The sequence below is a fragment of the Vanessa cardui genome, chromosome 5, assembly GCF_905220365.1.
Source record: "Vanessa cardui chromosome 5, ilVanCard2.1, whole genome shotgun sequence".
NCBI lineage: Eukaryota > Metazoa > Arthropoda > Insecta > Lepidoptera > Nymphalidae > Vanessa > Vanessa cardui.
Window position 1 is genome coordinate 387,706 of NC_061127.1, and position 13,738 is coordinate 401,443.

General features: G+C 33.3%; 2 protein-coding genes across 2 annotated transcripts in view; one reads left to right on the forward strand and one right to left on the reverse strand.

Moving 5' to 3' along the window:
* LOC124529872 overlaps positions 1–445 on the reverse strand; it is a 45,905-nt gene extending 45,460 nt beyond the window's left edge. The window contains exon 1 of the mRNA XM_047103803.1: positions 109–445. Coding sequence (XP_046959759.1) covers positions 109–348 — 240 coding nt within the window. The 5' untranslated portion in view covers positions 349–445. The remainder of the gene's footprint in view (positions 1–108) is intronic.
* A 5,562-nt stretch (positions 446–6,007) lies between these two features.
* LOC124529762 (fatty acid-binding protein-like) lies at positions 6,008–13,522 on the forward strand. The gene is made up of 4 exons (XM_047103667.1): positions 6,008–6,134; positions 7,337–7,506; positions 11,536–11,649; positions 13,438–13,522. Exons 1-4 carry the CDS (start codon positions 6,065–6,067, stop codon positions 13,495–13,497), a joined length of 414 nt encoding a protein of 137 aa, XP_046959623.1. The 5' UTR covers positions 6,008–6,064; the 3' UTR covers positions 13,498–13,522.
* Positions 13,523–13,738: the final 216 nt, after the last annotated feature.

The window sequence follows — 13,738 nt, forward strand, 5'->3', positions numbered from 1 at the left end:
AAGTTTTTGGTTTTCATTTTTACAGACAAATTCGTCAAAAACTTTTCCAATTTATAACGATGAATGAAACTACATTGAAATGAAATTGTCTGATAAATGATCACTTACCTTATCAGCTTCGGTCACACGCAGCAGAATCTTGGTCCTCGGGTTGTCCTTCCTATATTCCTTCAGCAGAGCGTCGAGTTTGTCTCCCCTGGCGTCGCCCGCGTACACGAGATGCGTGCACTCGGTAAAATCGGATGCGCGCGCGCCTTCGACGTAACATACGAGGCGGGCGGCACCGGCGCCCGCGCCTTCGACCGAATACACCGCGGCCGCAGCCACGCAAAGAAACCAAAACCACATGATTAAAAAAAATCAATCTGTCATCTCCGTTCGTGTTCGAAAAAGCGCGTTGGTCGGATGATCACCGCAGTACGAGTGGCGAAGCCGGCGAGACCGGCCGCAAACATAGGCGCCCCCGCCCTGACGGTGGTGGTCGCCACAAGGCCGCGCGCTCTCCGTGCCTCGAACCAGAGCTTGGGGCACTGTCGAGAATGCTTTTACGTGTCACTCTAGTTACGTTCGTGATATGTCGTAACATGCATGCCGAATATTCTTTTTTAAACGATATTAATTTTTTAAATTTTTCCTAATAAAGATAAAATTTTAACTTAAAACGAACTTAAAGCTATAAGTATTCATTTTAAAAATATTGAGTATCTGTTATTAATCTCCAGCAAGTACTATAATACAAATTAAAAAGATGCTATCTTATTAACTTATATTGTATTATAATATACATATATTCAAATCATCAAAAGCACGAAAATGTACAAAGCTAATATTAAAAAATAAATTTAATATTTATAAATAATTTACTGTAATGCGAATTTTTATATAATTAGAACGATGTAATACTAATGATCAGAAATATCTTTAAATAAATATTAACGGTTAAATCACGCTTGGAAGCATAGCGTGGCTCATATACCCGGATGAACATTGACCAGTTCATCGGTTCAACGCACAGACAGAAATATAAACAATACAGGTTGCATTATGTCTCACTTATTGTACTGTACTGACAGTCTACGAGAAATTATTTTTATATGGCAATTTTTCGTTAGGTTTTAAATTATTATTTAAATATAATTTAAATAATTTAAAAAAATATTTGAACCATAAAGATCAGTCTGACAGAAACCAAGTTTTGGAATGCGTAAATTCAAAATTGGAATCCTATATTTAGCCTTCTTGAAACCAGATTTTTTTACGTAGCCGACTGCATTATACAAGCTCCTCGGTATACCACCTTCTCATCACATATACAACCGAAAGATAGCAATAAATACATATATACCAAAACACAACACCCAGAGTGTTGTGGGTGGGCTAGAGTTAATACAGCTCAATACGAATCATATCTGATATATTAGTTCTTAAGGCTGTTGCGCATAAGGGATGTTTAATATTTAAGTACCAATGCCAATGAGTGTTGACCACATACCATCAGGTGGTCCATAATACCTCATAGCAATTTAAATAAATAATATACGATTCTAAAATTACATTCCGTCAATAGTCTCAATATTTACCAATTAATAAATATAAAACTAATGTCGAAATAGACTACAGAGACTATGAAAGGTATTCTGTTTGTGCAGAAGACATTTATTTTTCCCTTATTAGTCATTAAACATAAAATACTTATGTTATAACATCGTTTCTTCTTTAAAAAAACGAGCCACCCCTCTTATGCATTTGGTACCCCAGCATCGAGCGAGTGGCGATTGCGGGGAAACCTAAGCTATGAATTATAATTTGATATAATTTCGTGGAAATATGAGCGTATGTAGCATAAGTAAGTACACAATTGTGTAAAAAGGTCACGCTGAAGATCCTCCCGACTGCGGAATCTTTAACACAATTCTGTAGGGTCAGGTCTCGTATGAACTCACGGACTACTTTTACATGGTCCACGCGGCTCACGCATCCAACGTATGCTGGACGATGTCCCGATCCAACCTAACGATGGCACATCGTCGTCACTTCGCTTCTGTCCCCCTATCCCTACCGGCCCCATTATCTGTGTACCTCGGAAGGTCAACAGGATCTCGTTCGAGCGTGTACGAATCCTCGCAGAGGTACTCGCGTCCCAGCACCATAATTAGCAGGAACAACAAGTAATTGATTTAACTAATTATGATACTAAAGCTACCAATTTTACCACTATATAACGCGAACAGGCTTTTATAACTTTATTATATAATAAGCACAACATATGATTTGTAATTACTATGGATATGTTACCTTATTCTCATTCTGAATATAACAATTAACAAGCTTTATCCTTCAAGGAGTATAATTTAAATAAATGTTGCCTAGAGTCAATATTATGTCAAGTAGTGTTACAGTTTTAGTACACACTGTTTATTAACAATTATATATTAAAGGTATTAATTTCGGGATATTTACCATGTTTTTTATTTTTGTTCGGTGGAGTTCGATATTTCGACAAAAACATGGTAAATATCCCGAAATTAATACCTTTAGTATTAAAAATAAACATGTTAATTTTAAAAAAAATTATATATTCTTTCACATATTTCGTTAGACTAGTGCTAGCATGGATCCCATGCTCGGATCCCGAAACGAATCAATAACTTTTATTGGGTCTTTCTGTGTCGGACAAATTCAAAATGTTTTCATGGAAATATAAATTAATCATAAATTCAACACACATGCAGGTGAGCCCATAGATTCTTCATATTTTCTTTTTTCCGAGATTTTGTTTTCTATATCAACTCTATTATTGAAATTAAATCGTACTTTTTTATTAATTTTATGTAGGGAAATTACGTAACAAAACTAATATAAGGCGGAAGTATAAGAAGTTTTTTCAATGTAATGAAATATTAAATCACTATGTGATATCGTAAGCACCCAAAAAGAAGTCTTTTTGAGTAAGATTTACTGATTGATTAAATTTATTGCTATTCAATTACAAGTAAAAATATGTTACTTATTATTACGTTTTATTTGATATTAAATTCAATGCCTACAGCTGTGTTACCAGGGTTACACAAAAGAAATAGCAAGGCACTTGAAAAATTGTTTGGAAAGGGCAGATGGTAAAACAATAGTTTCGTTTAAAAATAATTAAACAATTTAAAGATAGGTCATTACCTATCTTAAGCAGGTATGTTTAAATTAACACAGTGAGTTAAAAAAATGTTGGTATCGTTATGTTTGCGTTTTGCAAGAGAAAACCGATTAACTGGTTTTAAAATCGGTTGTAGATTTTTCTAAATAAACTGCACTGTGCTTTCAGGGAAATCGTTTCGTTTTGGAGAGGTACGTTGATATACGTTGCAGATTATTTTTCACCACAGATTTTCTCACGATGAATTATAAATACACATTAAATATATGAATTCAGTAGCGCTTGCGCAAAGTTCATCTCACTCATTATCGGTTTAGATCTTCAAGCCATCATAGCTCATGAATAATGAACATTTTAACTCAAATTCATAATAAACTGCTTACCAAATGTCTCATTGTCCCTGTATCTCGTACAGCACGTAAGCCTGTTGATGCAGCTCCTAAAGTATATCCAATAAAAAAAATATCCGTAATATAAGGCTTAATTAGTGGTTATATAATTAAGATCATAGGTGCTTATTAGTTTCGATTGGTGGTTGGAATGAAGCCGTCGGAAGTTGAGTGAATTTTAAAAATACGTACACTATATATGCTGTAACTTTACCCTTACACGATACAAACACGATTACATCACAAAAACTGTTCCGGTTGTATTCTGATCCCGTCTAATTCTTGATTGTCCCTGACATTAACTTGACAGGTGAACAATGGTGTCAAGTTCCAATATTGTTGTTCGTTGGAAATCGAAGGACTGGGTGTTAGGCCTAACGTATTGAATTATTATATCTTTAAATACTAATAGGAACACTTGGGGCTTTGCTGTTAAAGTTTTGATTGGTTAAAAAGATTAACTAAATTTTATGAATTCCATCTTTCTTTTTACATGTTTAATATTAAAAATCATAAATCATAGGTATGCTCTTATGTACTCCCAGGTAAAGCTTCACGCTTTTGGTGGACGAGACAGGGTTATTAGTAGTTCGTTTGAAACGACCGTGTGTAAATTGGTTGTTTACCAAGCACACTCAAATGGAGTAAAGTAAATAATCAATAGTTTTTGTGTTGTCATGATAAAAATTACAGCGACATAATTTGTATCTGTACATTTAATCGTTTGCCATGGATTATTTTCCTTATCGTGTGTGTGTGTTTTCCTGTACACTGGAATATAGAACGTTTTACTAAGAATCTATACAACCATATCAATTTGTAATTATATGTGTCTGTTTACTTTTTAATTTCAAAAAACTGTTACCTACAAAAGTCTTGTATAATCAATTCTTTCAATACGTACACAACATACAACAACAACAGCCTGAAAACTTCCCACTGCTGGGCTAAACCTACCCTTCTTTTGAGGAGAATGCTTGGAACAAATAATACCACACTGTTCTGATACGTGTTGATAGAATACACATGTGGCAGAAATTCTATAAAATTAGACATATGCGGTTTCCTCACGATATTTTTCTTTACCGCTGAGTACGAGATGAATTATAAACACAAATTAAGCACTCGAATATTCAGCGGTGCTTACCTGGGTTTGAACCCGCAATCATCGGTTAAGACGTTCTAACCACTGGGCCATCTTGGCTCATATTTTCGCCCATTTAAAAATCCTAGGTGTGTTCTAGGTGTGTGAGCACTCGACGTAAACCACTATCAGAAAATAATTTCGTATAATACGTATGGCGTTATCTTCACCATGGCGTTATTATCAGTAGAATGTTTCAGTTTTTTTATGATTAATATTTTATCAAAATTGTATTTACCGTATTATTAGATTACTTTAAAAACTTTTACATTGATTATAGTTTAATATTTACTTTATTTATGTTTATATATAATAATACAGCAGGCAAGAAATCACTAATGTGAAAAGACATGTTTTAGAAGCACTTTAATCTAGTTACTACAATGGATCATTGTTGAAGCCTAGATAACGATAGCCTAGTGCTTAAAACACGTGGTGCGTATATCCATAAATCCGAAATGACGACATATCCACTAATTAACTCTGACTTTACGTGGAAATGAAAAATGGAGAAAAATCTAATTTGTGTCAGATTTTTTGTTGCCAAATCTGCGAATATATCCGCATAGGAATCTAAGAACTATAACCTAATTTGATGATAAGGTCTTTGCTTGCAAAAATATCCGTTATATATTGTTAAATGTTGTTATTGTTATATATTGTTTTCATTAGTTAGGTAGGAATAAATCTTGTAATATATCATATCGACATATTATGTTTATCAAAATTATTTAATTCTTTGAATTACTGATACTAGATGTATCTCTGTTCAATTTATTAAATAATAATCAGGGGCCTACACTCCTTTTTTTATGAAATGGGTTGGCGGACGAACATATGGGCCACCTGATGGTAAGTGGTCACCATCACCCATAGACAATGACACTGTAAGAAATATTAACTATTCCTTAAATCGTCAATGCGCCACCAACCTTGGGAACTAAGATGCCATATCCCTTGTGCCTGTAGTTACACTGGCTTAACCACCCTTCAAACCAGAACACAACAATACTGCGTACTGTTGTTTAACGGTAGAATATCTGTTGAGTGGGTGGTACCCACCCAGGCGGGTTTGCACAAAGCCCTAGCACCTTAAATCAGGCCCTATTAATAACTATAATAACGATTTAAAAATATAATTTATCATACGTAAAATGTTGAAGTTTATATCGTGTCTACCAAAAAATAATATTGTAGTGCCGTATAATGTGATACACAAACAAACGGATACACATGTCCTCAGTGTATATATCTAGTATGACACAGCAATATGATAAATGTTATCAAACGCAACGACGAACTAAAAGCCAGATAGAATTAAGGTGCTCTCGCGGTTGTTGCTCTGTTGTTTTAGGTTAGATAAATATTGTTCGCGCAACGACAATGTTGTTCTCCGGTAAAAAGTTTCGAAGAGTGAGATGTGAGAACCTCGATGAAATGTTGTCAGCAACTCGTGAGTGATCGCTTATTATTGTTGTGAGTGTTACTTTATTGAGCTAATCTTCTGTTACGAATCGTCACGATTACTCTGAACGATGTATATGTGTGTGTCCCGTGTGCGATATTAGTTTTGAATTTTGTCAGTTTTATCAATGTGCGAATAAATTATTTGAAGTGATATCGATAAAGTAATCTATGCTCGTCAACTTTATTAGGATCACGAAAGAATAATATCTTCGAACCGAATAATATCCATCTATGCAGGAAATATAATGATGCACAAATTTGTGGACAAACCTAAGTTAGTGCTGTGTTCCCTCACTCCAAGAGTCCGATGATAATGAAGGGAGGTCTGCTGCAAGTCTAGCAGAAACAAACGAATATGAGCATTCAAACCCAAAATTATACAAATCCTTAAAAGTCAGCCACTAGGCCAACGAATTAGTTGATATATGACGAGGGAAGAAAATTCTAAGTTTTGGTGTCTACGTGATTATGATCGGAATTTAAAACGGAGAGAAGTTTTGTGCAAACTTGTGTGCATCACTCATTTGTTCTTTTACCAAACATAAATTCTTTGTGTTGAATCGCGAGTGAGCCGGCCTCACGAGATTGTTTACAATGTCCCTCCTAGAGACTGGATAAAATTATCGTCTGTATTCTAAAAAAACTAAAAATATACTCCATATATATAGATGATCTAATGTGTGATGTGTGTTGTGAATACACGAGTGCCAGTTTTTCTTCCGAAAATTTCAAGTTTTCTCACAAAGTTTTCATCATTCACGTAGAAATCAATGATACTCGGCCACCGTTATCATAGTTTTTAGGAAAACATTGTAGATTCTATGATTGGCGATTTCTTCTGTATTGGAAATTTTGTGTTTTGGCAACTGGTTGTACATACAGTATTTGCTTTATCGTGGACTTATTATCAGATTAATTGACAAAAGTAAAAGCATTTTCTGTTCTACACATTGAGATCGATGTCTATGATATCGCAATAAATAGACATAAGATAGAGAAACGTTACATGCAAGTTTCCTTACGATTTTTAACCCACAACACAAATTCGGTACATTTGGTTCTTGATAAGATTTCAAACAGCTATTTTCGATTAATTCACGTCATCTAGCTTCTGTGCTGTCTTACCTCTTAATATTCAATATATTTTGACGTAAAATCATTTAGCTAACTTCAGCATTATTTTCCCAGAGGCAAACGAGGACATCGTCCGTGTACTAAAATCAAAGGCCCCAATTGTGATGTTTACTATTAAAGACGAAAAAACAATACGTATGGACTTGGATATCGAAGGCAAACACATGACACACAGTTTTAATTTTGGAGAAGAACATGAAATGGAGAGAAAAGATGGAGAAAAGGTAAGGCTGATAATAATGATGATAATAGTGATGTTCTTCTGATCGATCAGCCACGACGGCGACTCCGATAGTCTAGCCAACTGCAGAACATATCCTATTAAACTTCTTGGGGATATGGCTTTGCCGAATTCGTCCTTAAAGATATAACCCACTCATTATATATGCTATTGGAAATAGTGATATTAATTCGTCCCGATTTGAAGTGTGAGTGACATACTAATTTCTAGGACAAGGGACATAACATCTTAGCTCCCAAATGATAAGAAATATTTTATCACAGTGCCATATATATGCTGATGTCAACTTACAATCAGATTTGTCAGTCCGCCTAGTGACTAGAAATAAAAATATATCTTTGTGCACACTTAAGCAATCTCTCTATTCCTTCAGTCTTATAATACTATGAAGATCCAAAACGAAGTGAAAAGGGCAGGTATGGCTTTCCTATAAACAGGCACTCCTATTTAAACTCCCAGACTCCAAACTGCTACTGGGATATAATTATAGCAAAACCTAATCAAAAATCAAAATCAAACTAAACTTTATTCAAGTGGGTCATTTAACAATTAAGTGAAGCTACCACCGGTTCGGAAAGTAGATTCTACCGAGAAGAACCGGCAAGAAACTCAGTATTTACTCTTTTTCAACATTTAAAAAAATACAGTCATGTTAGTTAATACAATTATTTAAATTAATATATATATCCTGCCTGGAAGTCAACAGGTATTAATTCCACGCCTTTTTATCATCTACAAAATCTTGTATCGAATAAAACACCTTTTTTACCAATGTATTTTTTATTAACGATTTGAATTTACGACACGGCAAAGTTAAAAATGTCTGAGCAATTTTAGTATAGAAACTAAGATTAATAGTAATATTAGCCCGACCCGGTCTTATGTTACTAAAAACCTCGTAGTTCTACTACTAGCAATGACTAGACCGTCAAGTTATGATTTGGTTCCCAACCGGACCCTTATTATAGGGTCTTAGTACCAGTGTGGAAATTGAACGAAAATAGACGACAGGATGGCGCCTTTTCTGATGGAAATAAATAAAGCTGAAGAAACAAATATAATACGAAATACTTGCAACGCCAGAACCGTCTCCGTGTCAGGTCGATTTTTCTTGTAATAAAATTCTTCAAATAAATAATGATAATCGAAAACCGCCTTGATAAATAATGCGTATTACTCGATAGGATTATATAGATAGTAAAAAAGCGTGGAGTTAGCATTACTTGATGCTCATACAGAATCAATAATAATATTATTACGAGAAAAAAACCTGTGTGATTAATAATCCGCATAGAGTAACTACAGAGTCTCTCTCGCATATCTAGTTTAGAAAATTATTTAAATTAAATAAATTAATTTAATTTTTCATTTGCATTAACTAATCTAAATCAAAATATTAACAGTCTCAGTATCTCGGCTATTTCTACTAAATAAATTTAGATAAGCTTTTTTTTTAAATAAATAACAGTGTTGCTCACTCGAGTGGATTAACGGATTAAGGTCGCGATCGTTTAAATTATGCGTTACTTAATATGTGGATACTTTAAAAGCCAATATCTGAATTATTTTCGACTTTATATCTTTATAGCGTGCAGCATGCTCATTGTAATCCACTTTTACTTTACAACGTTGAACCAAAATTGCTTATCATAGTTGTTTATGAATATATTTAAAGTAAATAACGTAAATATTTCACACTTAATTCACGGGTAGGTTTGTACAGTTCATCTGATTCTACCATTAAACATACTGTGTATCGTTGTGTTATAGTTCGATGGGTGCGTGACCCAGTGCTATATCAAGCACAAAATCCTTTGACTTGTAATATGAAAAAGGATAGAAGAAAAACTTACATTAATGACAGTTACAATATAATTGAACCGAATGACGACCAAAAGGGTCCAAAGAGGACTTAGAGTCTACTTGATTATTTTTTTAACTTAAAAGACTTTTTAGCTAGTATATTAAAAATGTAATAGTTATATATAAGGTAAAATCGTTGCAATAGCGTCACGATGTAATTTCCAACTTAAGAAAAATTTAGTAGAGAAAAATTATTTCCTGTTTATATGAAAACTGAACTACTCGAGACAATTAAAGACTAAGAAATTGTTTAATGAATCGTACATAAATTAAATGTCATATGTAGAGCGCAGACGTAAACGTACAACTAGTACATAAATACAATAAAAAAAAATGTTTACAATATACACATCTCTATTAATGATAGTATTTATATATATTTCCATTTCATTTTTAACAATTATTCTATTATTTAACAGTACTATTTATATTTACAAATATATTAAACTATCAGAACCTGCGGCTTCCGTGCGTTATTTATAAAACACAAACTCCGAACTCCCGTTTTACCCCTCAGGGTTGGAGTTTCATTATATCCTTGAATGTCTACACCCTGTAAGAAACTTAACCAATTTCAAGTGACATTTCGCCTTTATATAGGTATGTACATGTAATTCATAAATATATCATTGAATGCAGAATTTGGTTGTACGTTTTTTCATTACTATTACCATCTGTTTTCCCACGAGCCCAATATAGATTTTGGACTAAGAATTTGAAAGTATCGAAGTCACGTAATAATAAAAAAAACATAAGTTGTGCGGTCGCTGCGACACTAATTAACATATCGGACGTGTGCAATGTGCACTCACAGATGACAAATACGAAATCAAAATTAATTAAAACTGAAGGCTGGTATGGATTTCAGACGATAGATTAGAATATTACTTGTAAATTGATCTAACACCGATAATACTAGAGCAACAACAACAGCAGCCTGTAAATTTACCACTCTTGAATTAAGGCCTCCTTTGGAACACATTCTACTACGCTGTTCTAATGTTGGTTGGTTAAATACACACGTGGCAGAATTCCTGTGAAATTGGACACATGCAGGTTTTCTTAGGATGATTTCCTTCACCGCCGAGCACGAAGTGAATTATAAGCACATATTAAGCATACATGAATATGCAGTGGTGCTTGCTTGAATTGAACCCGAAATCATCGGTTAAGATACACCAATGGGCCCTCTCGGATCAATAATAATACGTTTGTAATAATACGTTGGAATTTAGAAAAAGTAAGATTTAAAAATAATAAAATGTTAAATAAATTAATTTCATTATAATCTAAAAACTTAGATAAAATATAGTAGTCAAGTGGTGAATAATCTGAATCTAAAAACATATGTATTAATTCTGAATAATATTTGCTAATATATGATTTATAATTAAACTAATTAGTAGATACATGTAAAGCTCACGCTAAAATATATTGATACATACATATATTCTACACAAGATTAAATAGCTGATAACACATAGAGGTATATAGTATTTGTTGATTTTCAGACGGGTGTTGTAAATTTAATCAAAAAACTAAATCAGAATAAAAATATACAATTGGAAAATCCAGATGTGTACGTCTGATTGACTCGTAACGTTGATAGATTGAAGTAAAAACAATTCCATATAGTCAGATTTCGAAGTTAAGCTAAAATATATTGTTTTTTTTTCTTTAATTATAATTAGACACTATTGAGTAAGATTTGTAATAGAGGAGAATAAAATTTACTGATACATATTTGTTAAAAAAGATGACTCAATTTTTGCAAGAAACAGTATTTTCAGCCCACACTTGATTGTTATTAAAATTGGATTATTTTGATTTTTTTAATGTTTCAATCACATTAAATCATTTTAGAGTACAGAACAAACCTCCATTTAATTATTTTGAAATCGATACGCAAATTACCTATGATTCCTTGAACTAACAAGATTAACTATAATAATAATAATAATAATTACCGAAATAAAGAGATTACATAGTACTCTGATAATTCATTCGGTCATCTGAAAGATCGTTCATTCGCTTGTATAATAATCTTCATTAAAGTAGTATTATACATATATTTCACAATCCTATGAAAAATATTCCTTTTATCTTTGTAGGTATAAAATATTATTTAATAGATATATGTTTGTTTCAGGTAAAAATCACATACACAAGAGAAGGGGAAAACATACTTAATCAAGTGATAAAGATGCCAGACGGAAAAATAGCTTACTTTAGAAGGGAAATCAAAGGCAATGAAATCAAAATGGTAAGAAAAATTATAAGTATTTATTTTCTCTCTGGATCTCTCTGAATCTCGTATTAGTTAAATAAGAGATACAAAAGATTCGAACGAAGAGTATTTTTTTTTCTTTATATTTATCGTTTAAACAAATCAAATCAATAATAGCAACAAAAAACCACTGAGGTTTCAGCCCGTGCTATCGTAGTGTACATAATATACAAACAATTTTTAATTGTCACTACAATATTTTTTTATATAATTTACTACTACTTACTATATATCTAATACACAACTAAAGTATTTTAATGCATACTACGTTAAATACGAATAAATTTTTATTCCAAAGCATGTAAGTAATAATGTTTCAATTTAGTTTTAATATTTTGATATGAAATATCTTTATACAAATCTGAGGGTAGAAAGAAGTCGAGACACAATAAAACTGGTTGTATGTAGCCCGTCTATCTCTGCCTAAGACAACCAAATCGTTTAGCGTTTAGTCTATGTTTATGTTAAATACCGCTTAGCAACAGTCTAACTCAGCCTTACAAACAAAACAAGATTCGGATATCATATTAGAATTCAGCGATCTGGGTAGATAAGCCTTGTTGTCATATCCGGTTCCGATAACACGCTATCAGTGAAACAAATCCCATTGGCATAGACAAATTACTCATCGCTTGAATAAACTTGCAAAACATTTGGTAATCACATTTCAGTGTTTACTATATCAACGTCAAGTGATCAAATATTTCCGAAAGAAATACAATGTAAATTACTGCGAATCGAATGAAATATAACTATTAATTACAATATCTTGACCGGGAGATGATAATGACAAAATATTTGGTCATTTGTACCAGTATGGCGGTTCTTTAGGGGTCTAATTACGTAAAGGCAAAAAGGAAAATTATGGTCATAGCGCTCGCACCGGCCGCCCACTCGCGTGGGCTTTAATCGAACGCGTCGGAAAAATAACGAGTGTCGAACGATTTGTTCCACAAAAATGCTTGTATTTTCGTGTGTATGTGCAGTGGTATGGCGGCCATTGGGAACTGTCTACTGACATTTCACGTTCTTAAAAGTTAGCTAATTCATATCCGTAACTTAACATCCTCGTTCACAAGAAGGCTTTACTTTGGAGTGGTAATCTCGACCGTAGCGAACGATCTATCGTGTCTTCTCCATCGCACGTGACATTGGCGAAATAATCTGTGCCTTTTTGACACAAATAAAAGTGTGGCTCTTACGGAAAAAAAACCTTTGGTGTGTCAATTGAGTTCTGGGATGGTACAGTGGCCTGTAATTGTGAATCTTAATTGCGGGATCAAACACACAAAGACCACTATTTCATTATATATTACGATGCTTTTTCTCATTGATTTTTATTGTATTAAATTAAATTTTGCCACGCATGCCATATGTGTAAACATTTCCCATTGGAACAACTTGGGGAGGTAGAAACTCCTCAATATCTCCTCCTCGAGGAGAGAAGCAGTATTAGCATATAGCAGTAGTATTTTATTTAAATACATCGCGATCGAAGCCCATATCAGGCCCAGTCTTAAATATCCAGAGAACCACTACACGACATACACACGACCAAAAACAATAACGCATATATATATACCACTACTATTGTCGTCCGATATGTTGATTTTACTAATTCAGTCAGTACGACTAGTACTTGCGCTGTGTTAATATTTGAACGATAATTACTTTTGTAACCTGCAATAAGAGGTTCTGGGTTTATTGTGTACAGGATATGAATCCATTATTTTAACTCGCTTTAAATAATCGTTCTCATTTCAGATCATCAGAATGAAAGGATCCGACCTCACCGCTGCTATATATTACGAAGTCATTGAGTGAAACATTAAATATACTCTATTATTTACCTATAAGTTATTTATTATTAATTATAAGCGCAACTATTTCCTACTTTAATTATAAAATTTTAAATTTTCTGTTGTTTTATTTAGTTTAAAAAGAATTATAACTAGATTTAATTCTTATTCTTATGTCTGGTCCTTTTCTATGGTGAAGGTTGGGGGACGAGCAAATATCACCTGATGGTAAATGGTCACCATCGCCCATAGATATTGGCGCTGTA

What these genes read in the sequence shown, in the direction of transcription:
- LOC124529762 (XM_047103667.1), top strand. Translation starts at nt 6,065, where the DNA reads ATGTTGTTCTCCGGTAAAAAGTTTCGAAGAGTGAGATGTGAGAACCTC. An exon ending in TGAAATGTTGTCAGCAACTC is followed by an intron (nt 6,135 to 7,336) that starts GTGAGTGATCGC and finishes TTATTTTCCCAG; the next exon opens with AGGCAAACGAGGACATCGTC. An exon ending in AAGGCAATGAAATCAAAATG is followed by an intron (nt 11,650 to 13,437) that starts GTAAGAAAAATT and finishes TTCTCATTTCAG; the next exon opens with ATCATCAGAATGAAAGGATC.